At 41.0% G+C, this 19951-nt stretch overlaps 1 protein-coding gene and 2 long non-coding RNA genes across 3 annotated transcripts; 1 reads left to right on the top strand and 2 right to left on the bottom strand.

Annotated features, from left to right (window-relative positions):
• Nucleotides 1-3073: 3073 nt before the first annotated feature.
• Nucleotides 3074-9885, bottom strand: slitrk1 (SLIT and NTRK like family member 1). The gene is made up of 2 exons (XM_026160105.2): nt 8316-9885; nt 3074-8173 (listed from the first exon to the last, which is right to left on the bottom strand). The coding sequence occupies exon 2, from the start codon at nt 8111-8113 to the stop codon at nt 6008-6010; it is 2106 nt and encodes a 701-aa protein (XP_026015890.2). The 5' UTR covers nt 8114-8173; nt 8316-9885; the 3' UTR covers nt 3074-6007.
• A 3754-nt stretch (nt 9886-13639) lies between these two features.
• Nucleotides 13640-19567, top strand: LOC113016459 (uncharacterized). Its single transcript, XR_013905054.1, has 6 exons — nt 13640-15083; nt 17392-17463; nt 17630-17806; nt 17996-18103; nt 18222-18429; nt 18619-19567. It is a non-coding gene; the product is annotated as an uncharacterized LOC113016459 (long non-coding RNA).
• LOC145424097 (uncharacterized) lies at nt 16122-17377 on the bottom strand. The gene is made up of 2 exons (XR_013905055.1): nt 17120-17377; nt 16122-16737 (listed from the first exon to the last, which is right to left on the bottom strand). It is a non-coding gene; the product is annotated as an uncharacterized LOC145424097 (long non-coding RNA).
• Nucleotides 19568-19951: the final 384 nt, after the last annotated feature.

Genomic DNA, 19951 nt, shown 5'->3' with positions numbered 1-19951 from the left:
AACACTATAACTCAAATTGAAAGGGTAGGCTGGCACTTAGTTTTTTTGATTGGAATTTTGTTTTTTTAAATCCACAACCTGTCATTTGTGATTTTGCTTAAATCTGAGGCGAACAAAGTGACAAATATGCCAAATGACAGACAGTTTTGTTTCCAGCTGGGATCTTGTGGTCACAAATTAAAGTTGCTACCAATGAGGTAATCACTTATTTTGTAACACAATCACCATACAAAAACAGAACAAAAAAACCCAGCAGATGTGCTTGAATTGGCACCAAAAACAGATAATGTTAGAAGTGGGTGTTGAAGCCTTAATGGGATTTTCAGCTGATGAGTAACCAGCCAAACCAGCCACATTTTAGTTACCTAGGAAATGTAACAGTAAATTTAAAACAGCACATCTTCCAAATACCAACCACATGCAGTATGTTCTCAATACCGAGAGGATTAAATAGCCCCAACTTAAACCAAAGCGAGACCATTGAGACTTCCACCAAAGGCTGAGTGTTATGAGGTGCACAGATGATGTTATCCCTGCTGAAAGTGTTGCATCAACTGCCAGCTCCTCGGGGGGAATATCACACGAACTACGGCAGGCCTGCTGGGCCACAACAGTGTTGGAGTGCTGTGTGCCCAGCGTGTAAAAGAGGCTACAACACTCCGCTGTGTTTCCAACAGCTATCATCCATTGCATTAATGAATGGGTCCCAGTGTTGTTCACTGAGTCACACGGGACTGCGGCACAGGATCACCTAACAGTCTCTAAAGTATTCACACAGATGGAGTGTAATGTTTTGAAGACGTTAGCTAGGATTACACACAGTATAGCGCTCTGCATGAGGTACTGCATTCACACCATCCATTAAATGTAAAATTTGTATTTATACCATAGATAACATTAGCTGAAACAAATCCCCTTGTGTTCTGAATCATAAAAGCTAAACAACAGCATGTGGGTGAGAGATATCAATTTAAGGGAGTCAAAAGACAATTGTAACTGAGAATACTCATATTTATAAACTGTGTCATTATCTATATGTTATTATACATTTTTTTCATATAAATTGCATCATAATTATGCAAATTAAAACAATTGCTGTAAATGTCCACTTTATATTTTTCAGTACAAAAACTAAAATTTTCAAAATTTCCAATTTAGTGCAAGATGTCAGATTCCATGGTGATTTTTTTATATCAGCAATTGCCAAATTAACGAGTATGCTAATGTTAAATTGATGTAAGGTTAAAGGTGATAGGGGCGATCGTGGCTCAAGAGTTGTGAGTTTGCCTTGTAATTGGAAGGTTGCTGGTTCGAGCCCTGGCTCCGACAGTCTCGGTTGTTGTGTCTTTGGGCAAGACACTTCACCCGTTGCCTACTGGTGGTGGTCAGAGGGCCCGGTGGCGCCAGTGTCCGGCAGCCTCGCCTCTGTCAGTGCGCCCCAGGGTGGCTGTGGCTACAATGTAGCTTGCCATCACGAGTGTGTGTTTTACCAAAGGTTAAAACATCTACACAGCAGAAAAGACAAAATAATACATCATAAAAATAACTTCCACAAAACGTTTTCCTTTTTGTTTGTTGGTTTGTTCAGTACTTCTACCAAGCTTTCCTCTGAGATGCCTATACTGAGCATGTGCATACCATGTTTATAGTAGTAGTTTGTACAGTAGGAATGAGTCCTAAAATCAGGAGATTAATTGGCCCTTTGTACTTCTTGTTACTTCTCTGGAAGTCCAAGATTGTTTGTTTTTGAAAGCCTGAAATAAGGTCAACACAAGCTTTAAGTGTTTTTATGGAGATTTTTTTCATTTGCTACAACATAAAGCACATAAATAATACCCCACTTATAGATTTTGAAGCTAGTACATTTTCCAGAGAAGGTGTTTGCTAACACGTTGTTAAATGGGACTACAGACGTTGTTGAGGACATTCATTGTCAGCACACCAAACACAGGAGCATAGTGGTTAAAGTCATGCAACTGTGACGTCATTTCTTTATAGGTCAGCTTTAGCTACTTCTTGCTATTAGATTTACTCTTCCAAAATCATAAGGCTTAGAAAGAAATGTGTTACTTACAAATAGAAGTATCATAAGCTTCCCCATAGAGCATGTTTTCTCACCAAAACAAAAAAAACATTTGAAAAAGAAAAAAAAAACATATAATCAAAATCTCAACCTTGCAACTACAACTGCTCTGGTCTACCTTATTCAGGTATCAGTCATCTTCAAATTTTCCTTTTACTACCCAAATAAATCATGAACCTAAATTGTTGCTTTGTTTGATATTGTGTGATATTAGAGCTGTAAGTTCAAAAGCACATGAAAATGTGTGATTGTCTTTCTAGGGATTCTAAAATGTAAAAAATATAGGGTGAATTAAGGGCAGTTTTGGAAAATATTTGAATTTATGGCTTTAAAATAATTAATTTTTACATAACACTGATGATGAATCTGAGGTGGAATGGCTGTTATGTCGTTTTTCAAGGAGAAGTACACCATTTCATCTAAAATAATCCCCAAACCATTTTTGTAACATTCAAGTGATTATTTTGTATCAAACATTTGAGCACTGCCCCACTGTTCAGCACATTAAAAGCCTAATTCCAAAAAACAAAATATAAAATTGATTTTTTTGTTTGTTTTTTGTGTGTCGTGTTTTTTTTCCATCATATCGATGTTCCCATCAACGGTGTCTGTTACTTAAACTTGTGTGGTGTATGACATTTAGTGTTAACTTCCTGTACAGTGCTTGACTGCATAACTGGCCTATACCATGACACTGATGCAGGCACACTGTTTTAATTATGTGGGTTGAAAGGTAGAGCTTAGCAAAGAAAAAAAAAGTAGCTTTCATTCTTACTCATGAGTGGAAGGACCCTTAACTCACCCTGATAAGAACAATGATTATTATAACAATTTTTACAGTAATTAAGAAGAAACCCAGAAGCTGGTGCGCCTCAACATGCTAAGTATGTGGAAATCCTGCAGCATGTAAATTATGCAAAACTACAACAGATGATAAATCAACCTTGTCAATAAACCAGCTCCAATAAATAAAAACCTAAAACCAAATACTTTGTTTTTTTACTCAACCTCAACCACACTTTATTTAACAAAATAGAAGCAGGTCAAATATCGCAAAGCATATAAATGTAACTTTGAAACACAGCGTTTGAAAGTTATGACAAATCATCAGTGGACTGTGGCACAGTAAATACTCCACAGAATAGACACATAGTTACCCCCAATATATCCCCTCCCTGTGATTGGACAGGAAAACCGAGGAAAGGGAAGCTGGTGGAGGTGGTGGCGTGTTTCGGGGGGGCAAGGACGAAAATGGTGATGAGGGTGGTGACTGGTTTGTCACAGATCTGCTGAGATGTTAGTCTCCAAGGTCAAGCTGCGTATGATTATGTGGTTTGGGGTAAAGAGGGGAGGGAAAGTAAGGGCGGCTACACGTACATGCAAATGGTCACGCAGCTGCTCTCTCGCGCGCGCTCTCTCTGATTTGTCTTCACACATGCGGGCTGCATGACCGTGCACGCGCGGTCCTGCACGCACGCACAAAGGGGGCCGACAGACAAAAGAAAAAAAAGCAGGAAAAATGATTCAGCACCATGAACAGCGCTAGCTTGAATTGTAGGCCTACTTGTGGGGGGAAGAAGAGGCAAGGTGAGGGGCAGTATGGGGGATGTAAGCCCGTCTAAACATCGTCTCTGTACACTCTCATCGTGGCCATGGTAAGTTTTGACCGAATTAGCCTGAACTCGTGTCGAAATTAAGCATATTGGGGTGGGTTTTGTAAAAGAAAATCAGTTGGCAAAGTGAAAACCAGTGCTAGGGTTTTACATAACAAACATTAAGTCAAAAGACAAAAATGCTAATTGCACATTCCTCGCTTCTGTTTGAGCTACTGCAGAGTTAAAGAATTGACTTTCTTTTTTTCAAACAAGCCCCAGCTATCTTAATGCTTGTTTGTTGTTGTTTTTGTGTTGTTGTCATTGGGTTTTGTTTCGTTTTTGTTTTTTTGTTTGTTTGTTTGGGTTTTTTTTTTTTTTTTGGGGGGGGGGGGGGGTCATCCTTCTTCTTTGTTTTAAATTCAGGTAAAGCAATATAGGCTATAAGCAGCATATCCCATGACAATAGCTGAGCTCTGGGAAGAGAAAATAGCAATAAAACAGGTATTCAGTCATGGCATTGTTGTCATGAGCTCACAAAAACCATGCAGCCCCTTCAAGAAGAGTAGCTCAAGTTCAAAAGTGAATAATTTGAAAGCAAAAAAAAGACATCTTGCTTTATGTAGTTACCTCTGCGTTATGTTTGTATGTAGGTACCTTTGTTTGATTTCTTTCTTGCTGTAAAATGCTCCAGCTTGCCTCACTTCTCTCCCAGCCCCAAAAAACAAAAACAAAAAACCCCGCCTCTTTCAAGCACGTTTTGTCCTAAATACAGTGACTTCTCCTATTTGGACAAGATTAGATGGCTTTACAAAAGCTCACAATATAATGAAAGTGAATCATAGCCATAAGCTTTTATGTGGAGGAATACATTTTTTTTCCTGACATTAAAAAACAGCGTTCTATCTATGTCAGTCTACCTTCGCTGTTTACATCGAATTGCATTAGCTCAATTGAAAACACTTCTTTGCTTTTGAAAAAATATGACAGTATAAACCCCCCACCCCCATACCCCCAACTTTTTAACTTGTTGCAATGTTTTTTTGTTTATTTATTTGTTTTGTTTTCTTCCTCTCACCCAAAGCAGGCTATATTCATTGACACATAAATAAAAAGAAGAAGAAGAAGAAAAAAATAAGGTTAAAAAAAAACACACTGTTATTTTTAGCTACATTAACTTTGCAGCATAAGCATCTGAGTGACGTTAATTGGTCATGCTCATCTGCATGTCGGAATATCTGAACAATTGGCACACCATAAAATAACACAGTTTTACATTCATAAAGGAGATGATGAGTGCGCAGACGTGGGTTTCTTTTTCTTTTTTTTCTCTCTTTTTGTTCAAAATCTGCGCCACTTAAGTATAAATAACCCCAAATATTCATCGACAATCAAAAAAAAATGATAACAAACAGAAAAAAAGAACATGCACTGACAGCTTCACTTCCATCACACTCCTCTTCCTCCTCTTCATCCCTCCTTTTATGTTTTTGTTTCTCCAAACAAGTTCAAAACAACAAATACAAATCCTAACTGCAGGTTCACAAAAAAATAGAGAAATGGCACTTTGTAATAGTCATATATAACTCTTAATATCTATATATAGTCGTCATATTGATATAACATGAGAAGGGGTCGAGTTGGCTCCTTTTTACGCTTGTTTGTGGTGGTTATGGTTTCCCCTCTCCGTCGCGCGCCCGTCTCTCTGGCTGTGTGTGTGTGTAGGTGTGTGTGTGTGTGTGTGTGTGTGTGTGTGTGTGTGTGTGTGTGTGTGTGTGTGTAGGTGTGTGTGTGTGTGTGTGTTGAAACCATGCGAAATATCTTCATGCAGATTATGATACATCGGGTCCGAGTATTTACATTTACATTCATGCGCTCGTGCACCATTCCCTCGGGGACGGGTCCTCGGTCCTTGAATCCACACACACGCGCTCGCTCTTTGAATTATTATTATTATTATTATTATTATTATTATTAATAATAATAATAATAATAATAATATTACTGTTGTTATTCTCTCTCTCTCCCCTCTTTTCTGTCTTGCAGAGATCTGTGGTCCGATTGCGGCAAAAACAAAATAAAAAAATCCGACTACTGGGAGGGAGAGAGAAAAGGGGAGGGATGGGTTGTAGCCTTTTCTTTGGGGGCGGGGGGGGGGGGGGGGGCTTGGCATATACATATATTACAGAGTGGGGTGAGGAGGGGCAGGGGGGCTGTGCAAGCAGCAGCAGCAGACTTGGTTCAAATGGATAAAATATAAAGTTCGTATGTGTATCTGTCTCTTTGTGTGTGTGTTTGTAATCCAGGGAAGGGAGGGGGGCATCTTTCCTTTTTACGCATCGTTTGTCGTGGAGAGATGCGTGCTGCAGTCGAAGCCCCGGTGCGCGCCCCCGTCCGCGTGATAAGACCCGCTGTGCCAGTACGAAGAGTCGCACACAGTCTGCAGGGAATTGATCTCGGACGCGGAGGAGTTTCCGTCCCTCCGCTTCGACCTCTTTCGGTTCCGCAAAATAAACACGAGCATCCCCACCACGGTGAACGCGGACGTGACGAACACCAGCAGCAGACCGGGCACGAGCACCGAGATGGAGACCCTGTTGGGCTCCAGGTAGGAGTTCGAGCGCGTCCCCGAGTCCTGCGCGAAAGTGCTGTTTTTGGACAGCGACGTCGGGGAGACGTAGAGCTTGGGGCACAGCAGGTCGTTCCGCACGTAGCGGAAGTCTCGCTTCCAGAACTCCTCCGGCGACTCGCACTTGAGGTCGCTCACGATCACGTCGGCCCCCAGCTTCTCCGTCCACTGCTTGAAGGGCACGATTTTGCACGAGCAATCCCACGGGTTCCCGTGCAAATCGATCTGGATGATCGAGTTGAGCTGGTCCAGCACGCCTGCCACGGGGAGATAGGGGAAGTAGTTGTTGTGCAGGCTGATCTTAGATAAAGAAATCCCAAGGAAAGCATCCGCGGGTAACAATTTGAGCAAGTTGTTGTTGAGGAAGAGAACCCTCAGGTTCGGCATGGGGCTAAACGCGCCCGCAACTACGAGCTGGATGTCGTTGTATTCCAAACTGAGATATTCCAAATTCACGAGGCCCACGAACATCTCCGTCACCAGCGCGTCCAGGTAGTTCTTATCCAAGTACAGCCACCTGAGCTCGCTCTGGTTTTGAAACGTGCCGTTGTCGATCACCTTGATGTTGTTCGCGCCCAGGTCGAGCAAGTTGAGGCTCGCGTAGCCGAGCAGCTGGTTTTTCTTCACCGCGTGGATGTTGTTTTCTCTCATGTTGAGCTCGTGAGCGGCCAGGGGTTTGGGTTTGAGGTTGGACAGGTTCTCGATCTTCTTGCCCTCGCAGTTGACCCCCAGCCCCTGCCTGGAGCCCACCAGCTTGCACTTGCACGGCTCGGGGCACGTCACGTTGCGCAGCTGCTGTTGCTCCCTGTCCACACCTGCCGCCACTGGAGTGGGTTTCGTTTTCAGCTGCCAGTTCTCACGAGATTTAGAGTGGTTCTTGTTGGACCCGTGGCCTCCTGGCGTCGGGGGCCTGCTGGCATTTCCGCTGGGCTTGTAAGGCGTCGGGTGCGTGTCGCGGGCCATGGAGGTCTCCTCTTGGGTGGGAGGGGCCACCAGGCTGCTGTCCACGCCGGCGCTCTGCGAGGGGCACAGATCCGCCTCTGACGTCTCGTTCAGGTCGCTGCCCTGCAGCCTGGTGGGAGCCTCGCATATCACCCTCCCAATGAGCGCGTTCCGCGGTATGTTCTCCAGCCACTCCTTGAGCGAAACCAGGTCGCAGTTACAGTCCCACGGGTTGTCCTCCAACAAAACCTCCGCAATGCCCGGGATCTGCTCCAGGATCCCTTCATAAGGCAACGTTTTGATTCGGTTTCCGCGCAGGTCGAGATGCGTAATGGGCACATGTTGAAACACGTTCACGGGCAACGCGCTGATGAGGTTGTCGTTAAGTATCAACACTTCAAGTTTATTTAGGTCCCTGAAAACGGCGGGGTCAATATCCCTCAGTAGATTAAAATCAGCTTGGAGATATTCCAAGTCGTCCAAGCCCAGAAACGTGCTCTTCCTGAACGATCTGATCTTATTGTTATTGATGTGCAGCCGCTTAACCAGCTGAAGTCCCAGGAAGGCGCCGGGCACGATGTCGTGCAAGCCGTTGTTTTCCAAATGCAGACTCACGGCGTTGTAAAAGTTGGCGAACTCGTTGGGAAAGAGCCTAGAGAGAGAATTCCCGTGTAGCAGCAAGTGATAAAACTGCGAGCTGGGGCCGGTGAGCTGCTGCAGAGTGGTGAAGCTCCTCTTTTCGCAGTCTATGTGTAGGTCTCCCTCCACCTCGTTGCAGGAGCATATCTGCTCCTTGCAAACGTCCCTTGTAACGTTTCCCCTGGCGAGACAAAGAGCGGCTTTCAGCAGGACGATCCAAAGCAGCATTTTTTCAACGTGGACGACTCATTCCCGGATTCAAGACGCGGCGCGAGCTGGGGGTCTGGTCTGCATCAGCGGGAAGGAGGGAAGCAAAAAAAAAAAAAAGGGGGGGGGGGAGAAAAGAGGGAGAGAGAGAAATACAGATATTTACGGAAGGGGGGAGAGAGATAAGGCAGTCTTTTTATCACACATCCATGCTGCGTCTAACCTGCTCTCGTGTCCACTCTTCCAGTTTTGTTTCCTCTCTGTTCCCCCCACGAATCCAAAAACACAAACATAAACGTCTCTTTCAAGTCGACCGAGTCCTCACAGCCTCGCAGGGTTCGGGGATATAATCGGAAGAAAAGCGGAAAGAAAAGAGCGTCAGCGGAGTCCGGCTCATCTTTTCGTTTTTTTCTTTGCTTTTTCAGGTCGTTTAACACTGACCTTGGCAGTGATGGAGAGAGGGGGGAAGGTGGTGGTGGTGGGGGGGTAAAAACGAACAAATCCGTGGCTTTTTCCTCCCACCGGTTGTGTTACTGAGCGCTGCGGCGGCGGCGGCGGCTTCGTCGGGAGCTGTCCGCTCTCCCCCCGGTGCTGAATTCACTCCCAGCGCTGGGGCTTCACAGGCGGTCCCACCACTGCAAAACACCGGCATCCCCCCCTCACATCCCTCGGCGTCTCGCCTGGCTCGTTTGCGCCGATTTTTTTTCCTTCTTCTTCTTCTCCTCAACACCAGTACCAACTACAACCTCTCTCTCTCTCACTCCCTCTCCTTTTCTCCCCCCTCTTCTTCTTCTTCTTTTTTGTGGCAAATTCAGGAATCACAAAAAGAGGAACGCGGAGACTGCGTTCATCCTAGCGCGGTGCTCTAAGAAAGATCTGACACCCTCTACTGAGCTGTAATGGAAAAAAAAAATCCGTCGACTGACTGAGGGAATGCTGAGGAGAGAGAGAAAGGAGGGGGGTCGCTTTTCGAACCCCCTTGGAAGAAGAAGAAAACTCACTTTTGTTTCTTTCTTTTGCTTTTAGGGCTTTCGGTGTTTTCGAATTTTCCATCCAGCGGCACAAAAATCAAACACGCACAATAAGATGCTTCTTCCACGAGAATTCTCACAGCTCGCAGCTACACGGTGAAAGTGTCCAACCCGGCATCGTCAGAAAAATACACGGGTGAGATCTTCACAGTAAGGATCGTGATAGCTCAGCCTTCTTTCTCAGAAAGAAGAAGGAGGCATTAGTTTGTCCCTGCAGAGCCTCCACTGTCACAGTCCGGACTTTCGACCCGTTGCTTCTGAGAAACACTGTTGAATGCAGTAAAAACAATTATCCGGTACAGGCATGGCTCAGCCCGCGCAGGGAGGGAAAAGAAAGCAAAAAAAAAAAAAATCAGCAGAGAAACAGTTGACTATACAACAAACGATGCGTCAGTGTGGAACCCTATATGCGCATGTGTGCGTGACGTTCTGTATCACCCCCCCCCCCCCCCCCCCCCCCCACACACACACACACACACACACACAGAAATTCCTTTACAAAAAAAGTAGAAAGGAATAGCAACAAAAACACGAAGCCAGGAGTGTTTTCAGCATTTTCTCATCTACCATCGAGTTATATTACACTCCACTGTTTAAGATTATTACATCAGCTGTAGGAGGGCTTGGGGGGAGGGGGCGATGTTGGGGAGGGGTGTGGGGAGCACAGGACAGTTGAGGTAGTTATCCCTCCACTCCACCACCACACACACACCCTCCACCCCATCCCCCTCCCCCTCCTCCATCTGCAGTGCTCAGTTGGAATTGAGAGCGTGACAGAAAATGGGCATGCTAAGTTACACCTCCTCTGTGTGTGTGTCTTTCTCTCTCTGTCTCGCATTCTCTGACACCATTTTTTTTTGTGCAGAGAGGAAACAATGCAGACGCACACACATGTGCAATGAGACACCAGCCCAGGAGTCAGGAGACTCCAGCAAGCCTCACAAATAATCAGCACATCATTAGGGCCACCTACATGTGGCTGGAAAGTGTTCCCATTATGGCCAGTTGACTGCTTATGGTTCCTCCCTGCCCACCTGTCTATCTGTCTGCCTGTGTTTTGCGTTGTTTCTTTTTTTTGTTTTTCCTGGCGTTACTTGGTCTGCATACGTGTTGGTTTGCCCATCTCCTTCATTTCCTGTCTTTTTGTTTCTTCCTGTCTGTCTGAACTTGCTGGTATGTCTCTCTCTCTCAGATCTCTTTATCGGTGGCTTGAGGAGAGAATTTGCTTTACTCAATACCCACTGTTACAAAGTGCTGCCACATATGTGACTTCCTTCAGTATTTGGACTCGTGATATTTGAAGTGATTCAAACTGCTGACCCAGAAGTTCATTTTTGTCCTCTGTGGGGGACATGACTCTGAGACTTGTAGGTCAAGCACCTTTTATGCAGTTTGGTTGATTTCTTCAATCCTGTCAAGAGGACAGTGTGGCATTACCAGAGCTTTCTGGTAATGCCACACTTGTGGCGGTGTAGCTAACACAGCATATTAGCTTTCTTTTCAAAATGGCAGACATTGCAGTTTCCACATTTTTTAACAGATGCTACGTTTCTGATGCTAAACCCAAATTCTTTCTTCCGCATCAGAGTCTTAAAATAATTGCAAGTTTCCAAAATCTTACTAAAACAAATTTAACCCTCTCAAAGCGAGACTTTTATTTAGTGTCCCTTGCAGTGGACAACAGGATTCACTACCTCTCATTCTCAACCTGTGCCCATGATTCAGGAAAGGAAGGGTTGAATGAGGCACAAATTACTTTATTCAGAATTGTGGAAGGGTAGTCAGACTTTGAGCTTTCAGAGATGAGGTGGAGGAGGACCAGACATAAGAGCAGGTAGGTGGCAGCTTGGAGGAGGTGCCCACTGTATAAGCTGTGCCTCTGAAGTTGTGGCATTGGGTTTCCCTGACACAAACTGCTATGAAATCTCATACCTTCAGAGTTGCAGCTTATACCTTACTTCTAATCCATAATGGACTTCAGAGATCATCATTTTGCTCCTTCCTACAAGCTCTTCAAGTGTTGGTATGTCCTATTCTGAGGTTTGATACCAGAAATCCAGATGAAAACATTACATCACATCCTATCATTCAGTGATCAAGCAAGACCCCATGTCCACTGCAAAAACAGAGGATAAAAAGTGAAAAAAAAAAACAATTTTGAAAAAAAAATACTGTAGCATGTTTCTTTCAACCATATTAATAAAGAAAATTCAAAATATGAAACTTTTTTTTCTTCTGGATCTCAGGAGGATAATTCTCCTGTATCTCTTCCTCTCCCCAGCTACATTAACCCCTCTAGCAGCAACCACAACCTCAAATATGATCAGGCAATATTTACTGAAGGAGAACGACACACGGAACGAACAAGATCCAGGCAGCTTGGGGAAGTCTTTGGTGAGGATGGGTGTCCTAGTACTGACAAGAGGAGGTGAGACACCAAGAAGGGGAAAGGGAAATGACAGCTCAAGAAATTTAGATAAATTATCTCCAGTTTTTTGAAAAAAAAAGTGCACTTTTTGCTCCAACATATCATTGCTGCAGTGCAGAATCAGATATTTGAGACAGATCATGTCCATCAGTGAAGTTCCTCACTAAAGCAGCACACCCTTTTACGTAAGTTTGCTAAAGATTTGAGTCTTTCCTGTGCTGTGGAGTAAGCAGAGCTTTGCGTTTCTATCCGTCCTCGCCTTCATCCCAGACTCTCCTTCACTCTTAGGGCACGTCTGTTATGTTTAATGAATGTTTTGTTTGCCATCTTTCAAATAGGCGCAGAGTCCTGCTGTGGGGCCGATCAAACCATGCGAGCGATGTGTTCAATCCAAACTAAGTAACTGATTGTCAGCTCGGGTCCCTGGCATGCAAAAAGCAAACAGGCTGAGGGCGGACGGTCAGACGGCCAAGGCAAGGACATATCACTCATTCACACTAATTAATTGGATATATGTGTGTGTGTGTGTGTGTGTGTGTGTGGAGGGGGTGTGCATGTGGGTGGTGTGGGGGTGTTAATGTGTAGGAGGGTGTTGGAGAGAAAATTCCTACTGATTTGTTTTGGTGCACATGAAGTGCGCTTCCTGAAAGCGTAAAAAAAAAGAAAAGAAAAAAGATCACCTCCTGCGTGCATGCATCATATGTAGCGAATGCCTCCTCTTATTTACAGCAGGTGGGTGGACTAGTACAAACATAGCTTAGTTACGCTCGAGCGTCTCGTTTCCACTAAAGAAAACAAAGAGATAAACAATTCTGACTTTACTTTAGCTTGACTCAGTCCTTGTAGGGCAGACATTTAGACTCTGATATAATCCCCCAAACAGGATAAATCATATTTGTATCAGGAAAAAAAAAGCCCTCATCTTGAAGTCAAAACTAATTGGATTATGAATATGAATGTATCCCAAGGAATAATTGCATGGGGGTTTCAGCATTATGATGTGATGCAGATACTGTCGGGTTGCATTAGTGTGATGCGGGAACAGATGAGCTCATACGTCACTTGCATACACAGTCGCCGGGGCTGCAGTGCAAGTCGGGCTCAGCATCGCATGCAAGAAAGGTGAGGACGTGCTTGTGTTTATTTACTATGACTAGGGTCAACCGTGGGGATAGGCCACATTAAAACCTAATGGGCTAATCCCAGTTGTTTTGCCATAAACAGCCATGAACCACCATGGCTCCCTTGGCTCCTGTGCATTTGCTCTGGTCCATCCCATGGCTGCTCGATTTTAAATTGTTATGTCTCTTGCACCATTCCACAGCTGTTTAGGGATTGTTGCTGTGCACTGATCTGTTTGGAGAGGCCACTGTCATCAGGGAGCACCAGTGCAATGTTCCATTCAAAACACTTTTTTATTAATTTGTATCATACTTTTAAAATTGCAGAGTTGCAGAGTTAAAGATACCTAGAGTTTCACTGGTAGTGACGAGGAGGGATTGGATTTGTACTTTTAGCTGTGCCTTTAGGTGAATATTCCCTTTGTCTGCTCCTGGTGCTGGGTGTTTTGGTACTGCTGACTCTACTACGGTGGCCCTGAAGAATCAAACACACTGCAACTTAAGAAAACACGAGAAAAGAGAAAAATGCTGCAAAAACAAAAACAAAAAAAATTAAGTGTTTTTGAGGAGACAGGAATGTGATAGAAGTGACAAGAGAACGATAAACAATTAATAGCAAACTTGTATCTACAGTATTATATGACTCATGCAATTAAAACACACATTACCTGGCATATTTTTCTCCCGATGAACAACAATGAATCCTGCACTTTTTACGAATGTCCCAGTCCCATGTTTTGTTTTTTGGGAACAGCTTTTCCCAAAAACAATTGCTCCCAATTTCTTTTTATCTACTTCCTTTATGTTTTATACAAGTTTCTTTGTATTTATTTCTATTTCCACTTTGCTTTATTCAATTCCCTTTATGTTTGAGTTTTGTGCGCTTATTTTTTCTGTTTCCTGGTGTTTTCTTAAGGTGCTATGAATTGGAACTGTCAGGACCACCATACTTTACAGACAACACACACTATGTGAGATTAGAATTTCAGAATTGGATGACCTGTTCCCCTGTCATATTTGATACCATTTACCTGCAAATCATTATTCCTGCTTAAGGGCAAGTTTTGTATCATCCTCGAAAGTCAAACTTCCACCATATCATGCTTTGAAACAGTCCTGAAACCTGTCAGTATGCTGGCCTATTCTCAAAAGGCACCAAGGCAGACATCACTGGAACCGCAGTGATGAAATGGAGGTAAATGTCATTTAACAGCTGTTAGTAAATATGAGTAAAATGTGCAAAGAACTCTGCCAAGTGGCCTTTAGTGGCTCCAGAGGGATTTGCATGAAGTCTGATATACGGCTGTAAGTGAGGTCACCCTCTCCTGACATCCTTGCATGCTTGAGGTTAGCATCTTGGGCATCACATTAGCAGCTGCTAGCAAAACACATCCAAACTTGAGTGTGTGCATGTGTGTCAAGAGGAATTTTATAGTTTAATAGGTCAGATGTACTTTAACTACTCTCCATTCTTTTGACAAGGTCTGGTTTTCCTGATGAGAGTTCTGAGATACCTTTCATACTATTATTGACATACAGGGATAACTGTTATAGAATTTGCCTTCTAGATAATTATAGAGCTTCATGAAATCCCATAGTTCAGAAAGCGTATTAGCTATTGCTTTTCAAATGCTTCATGTAATTGTTGTATACATGGCGCAATTCCCACAGAGAAAAACCAACAGTGAAGCCAATCAATAGCTTTCAGTCAGGCAGTGATGCTGTGCTACAAGATTGCTTGCAATTTCCCACTCCCATTCTGAAACTCATATCTGATGAGTATTTCTAACTGGCCATAATTGGCAATCACATACGATTTGTCGTGCAACGTGCAGTGTCATACTTTGAAGTGTTTTATGGTTCCCTGAGTAAATGTATTTATCAAAAAGACGTCTTTTTAAATAAACTTTGATGCATTTTTCATACCTGCTTAACAGAGACCTTTCTGAGTTTAATCCTTCCCCAAGAGATACTGCGTATTTAAAGAATCCAGGGATTTTATCAGGCTGAGACAGTATTTTATTTATTTTTTTGGAAAGTCCACCTGACCTTCCCTCGGGCTTGTATTTCAAGACTTTTTTTTTTTTAAATCTCAGCTGATGGAGACATTTGTGGGGTGTATGAGCTGGCCTGGTGCAAAATCAACAAAACCTTGCTGTTTTATCTAAACTTCTCCCTTTAGCGGTTTCCAGCAAATCATCTTGTCAAACAGCAATTACGATCTTTGCTTTTAGCGTCCAAATCGGAAGCTGAGATTTTTCTTTTTAATTTTTTATCACTTTATTCTCTAGACTAAACATGTGCCGCATCAGCACTGCCCCCAATGTCCTCCAGATGTGCATCACCAGGACATGCACTTTCTCCCGAGGCTTCAGAGGCAGGAGGCTTTGAGAGACTGAAATACTCTTCAGGTAATTACAGAAAGGTCAGCAACCATGTTAAGCTTGTTTTCACATCAGCATGTCGAGCTCAGTGTGTGTGGACAGCATTCAAAATAAGCCATGGCTGTTTAGGGTTTGTGGTGATTCATGCGTAGGGAGTAAATATCTTTTCATCACAGAGTAGATTAGTTGAACAGGAGGAGGACGGCGCTAATACAAAATTAAGTGCCATCTAATATTATACCAAACCTTAGATTAAATTTTTTTTTCTTAATGCAGTGCCCTTCTCATAGAGTGTAACCCATATTTTTGTTTTTACACTTTATAGACATGTTCTAAACATATCTATCTTACTAACTATATAACAAGTGAAGGTACCACTTTACAATAAGGCTCCCCTTATAGATGCTAATAAATAGTTTATAGCTATATTATTAATTAATTTGTAAATGCTTTATAAACCATTATTAATGGTTTATTATGCATTAGTTAAGGGTGAGAAAGAGGAAAAAAACTGACCGGTTTCTTGCCAAATAGTGAGCCAAATGTGTTCACCTATATATTTCATCTAGAGTTGCTATATTAAACATTTCAGACTAAGTTACTATCCTGTAAGCACAATCAGCATTTGTAAACATATTTTTTATCATATAAAATTGTACTTCAGAAATGCATTATAAATATCCACAACTATCAATCGGAGCTTTGTTGTAAAGTGTAAAGCATAAAACCATTTATTAATGAATAATAAATATTTATAAATGCCAAATGGGAGCCTTATTGTAAAGTGTAAAGCATAAAACCATTTATTAATGAATAATAAATATTTATAAATGCCAAATGGGAGCCTTATTGTAAAGTGTAAAGCATGACACCATTTATTTATGACTAATAAACATTTATAAATGCCAAATGGGAGCCTTATTGTAAAGTGTAAAGCATAAAACCATTTATTAAGGACTAATAAACATTTATAAATGCCAAATGGGAGCCTTATTGTAAACTGTAAAGCATGACACCATTTATTTATGACTAATAAACATTTATAAATGCCAAATGGGAGCCTTATTGTAAAGTGTAAAGCATAACACCATTTATTAATGACTACTAAACATTTATAAATGACAAAAGATAGCTTTGTCGTAAAGTTTAAAACATGTCAACATTTATTAAGGACTAATAAACATTTATAAATGCCAAATGGGAGCCTTATTGTAAAGTGTAAAGCATAACACCATTTATTAATCACTAATAAACATTTATAAATGACAAAAGATAGCTTTGTCGTAAAGTTTAAAACATGTCAACATTTATTAATCACTAATAAACATTTATAATTGCCAAAAGTGAGTCTTAAATGTATAATGTCACCATTTATAACACTTAGACCTAAATTACAATCAGTGCTTGAAATAACATTTAACTACTGTCAAAAATGGCAATGTATTGTAAGAGTAACACATGTAACATTAAATGTGTTTTTTAAAACACCAAACAGTCACCCACTCCAAAAAAAGTTCATGCCAGACTGGTTCAAACTGGAAATATTTTTTGTATGTCCTTAAATAAGCGTCCCAGTGGTCCATCAGGGTGTCGCGCTCCAGTTCCTCCTTAAGAAAAGTCAGTTTCTCTCGCTCCTTGTTAAGAAGGGCAGTTGCAGTAGGGGCAGGATTAGAAGAAGAATCTAAAGAACAAACAATTATTAAATTACAATACTAAAATTATTTATAATCGAAACTTGGGAAACTCAAATAAAATATTGATTAAAAACGGTTACAACTTGAATTTATAAAAAGCCACTTTGTAAAAATTATGTTATATACACATGTGGTGGTTCAGACATTTCTAAAACAAGGCAAATAATTCTTATGTGTACTGCCTTACCAGGGTGTTTAATATAAATTTAATGATGCACATAAACAAAACTAAAAATATACAACTAAGTGATATCAATCGTTTGGAATAACCAATAGTAATAGAGCTATTCACATGTTATGTTATGTTAGTTAGCCACTGTAGCTAGCAGCCAAATGGCTCGGTAGCTAGCTAGCTAGCATTATACTCACCTTCATGTCTAACTGCTGACGTCGTTGGCTTAGTGCAATCTAGATCATCCAGTCTCTGCTTTTTGTATCTCTTCGAATGTGTGCTAACTGTGTAAGTCGCAGACGCACACAAATTTTGTCTGTTCGTGCCCCTTTGGCTTGACCTTCCAGAGCGCTCCACTGCCTGTCGCGCTCTGAGAGGAGGGGCTTTCCTTAATAAAGTTAACTGTGATTGGATGGTTGTATAAGCTCCTCTGCGTTTAAATTAAATTTGTTTTCCCTCCCTTTGGCAGCAGAACATATTTTTTTAGCATGAATCCAGCGGGTTAGATCTACATAACAAAGTCGGAGATACATTATAACAGGTGAGACAATCCTCTTTTTTGCGTGGGACTATTTTTGATTATAGGGCTTGTTTTATATAGCATGTGAAGTTCTTTAACTCTGAACCGATTTGCACTAGACTCCCATAGAGTATTTTACGGTGTTTCGAGGTGATAATAAAATAAATTACTCATTTTTTTCCACCAGAATGTCTTTGGGAATGAGATTGCGCGCCAGAATAGAAGGAAAACAAACTAAATATAAGGCACTAAGGCTCATTAAATGGCTGCAGAAGAAACACCTGCTAAAAAAGAAGCTTAGATGTCCTGTTTGTCACCATAAGATGAAAATGATTTCCGTGGTGAAGAAAGACCAATATATGTGGTATGTATAATGCATGATAATGTAGTGCATGTAGTAAATATAACAAAATATTTCGGTTATCAATGCAAGAGGGAGCATTAACCTCTTTTCATTATTATTTTCTTCATACTTAATTTTGTGATTATCTTTTTAATTAATGCTCTTGTTTAAGGGTCCATTTCTTTACTTAACTCATTGATATGTTCTCAGGTGCTGCAAAAGAGCAAGTCATAGGAAAGTTTCCAGAACAATTAGAACTGGCTCCCTCTTTGAGAAATCAAAAACATCTCTTTTCAGTTGGATGAAGTTCATTTACAGGTATATGTAGATGTAGACATTAATAGCAATGCACCTTTCATAATTGAACACCAATACGAGACTTGTGAAATAAAATTAGGGCCTCAGTAAGTAATAATTGCCTCAATTTCTATCACAGATTTTCACAAGGGCTCAGGCTCAGACAAATAGATTTGATCGATGATGAAGTGGCTGGCAGCTCCAGAACACTAAGTAGCATGGCAAGACACATTCGACATGTTTGTATACGTGCAATTAAAAGACACAGAATAAACAATGGACACCGTCTTGGTGGTGACAGAGAATTTGTGGTTATAGATGAAAGCTGTCTCCGTCATCAGCGAAAGGTTGGTAAACTCTCAGACAGGTTTGTTAGAATCAATGCAGATCTGACTGTGTCCTCTAAACATGGAAACCTTTACCATAAGTAAAAAAAAATAGTAGAAGCAAGCATCTTTTTGAATGTTTCTTTGTAGATATTTAATTTCATTCTTTTTCATTTTAATTCTGTTTAATTTTATTCTTTTTGTTTTCAGTATGCACGTGGACGCTTTGGAAATGCATGGAAAAGGAAGAAATGGGTATTTGGAATGATGGGAATTAAAGACAAAAGGCGAAGGCTCGTGTTAAAACTTGTTGAAAAACGATCAAGGCGCCACCTTGTTCCTCTGATCAGACAGCATGTTAAGTTGGGTAGTGCCATTATCAGTGATGAGTGGAGAGCCTACAAGAATGTTTTGACAAACATAGGGTACAGACATTACACTGTAAATCACAGCAGGTGGTTTGTAGATCCTCAATCTGGCAGTCATACACAGCATATCGAAAGGGCTTGGATGACCATCAAAGGACATGTCCGTAGACTAAGAGGAAATCGCACTGAGAAGTTGCTGGAGGAACACCTGATGGTTCTTGAGTGGTCATCTTGGCTTGGTTCGCGACACCCTGATGGACCACTGGGACGCTTATTTAAGGACACACAAAAAATATTTCCAGTTTGAACCAGTCTGGCATGAACTTTTTTTGGAGTGGGTGACTGTTTGGTGTTTTAAAAAACACATTTAATGTTACATGTGTTACTCTTACAATACATTGCCATTTTTGACAGTAGTTAAATGTTATTTCAAGCACTGATTGTAATTTAGGTCTAAGTGTTATAAATGGTGACATTATACATTTAAGACTCACTTTTGGCAATTATAAATGTTTATTAGTGATTAATAAATGTTGACATGTTTTAAACTTTACGACAAAGCTATCTTTTGTCATTTATAAATGTTTATTAGTGATTAATAAATGGTGTTATGCTTTACACTTTACAATAAGGCTCCCATTTGGCATTTATAAATGTTTATTAGTCCTTAATAAATGTTGACATGTTTTAAACTTTACGACAAAGCTATCTTTTGTCATTTATAAATGTTTAGTAGTCATTAATAAATGGTGTTATGCTTTACACTTTACAATAAGGCTCCCATTTGGCATTTATAAATGTTTAATTGTCCTTAATAAATGTTGACATGTTTTAAACTTTACAACAAAACTATCTTTTGTCATTTATAATGTTTAGTAGTCATTAATAAATGGTGTTATGCTTTACACTTTACAATAAGGCTCCCATTTGGCATTTATAAATGTTTATTAGTCATAAATAAATGGTATCATGCTTTACACTTTACAATAAGGCTCCCATTTGGCATTTATAAATGTTTATTAGTCCTTAATAAATGTTGACATGTTTTAAACTTTACAACAAAACTCTCTTTTGTCATTTATGTTTAGTAGTCATTAATAAATGGTGTTATGCTTTACACTTTACAATAAGGCTCCCATTTGGCATTTATAAATGTTTATTAGTCATAAATAAAT

Source organism: Astatotilapia calliptera, chromosome 23 (assembly GCF_964374335.1).
Source record: "Astatotilapia calliptera chromosome 23, fAstCal68.1, whole genome shotgun sequence".
Taxonomy (NCBI): domain Eukaryota; kingdom Metazoa; phylum Chordata; class Actinopteri; order Cichliformes; family Cichlidae; genus Astatotilapia; species Astatotilapia calliptera.
The sequence above is the reverse complement of the archived record's forward strand: the minus strand, read 5'-3'. Positions and strand labels throughout refer to the sequence as shown.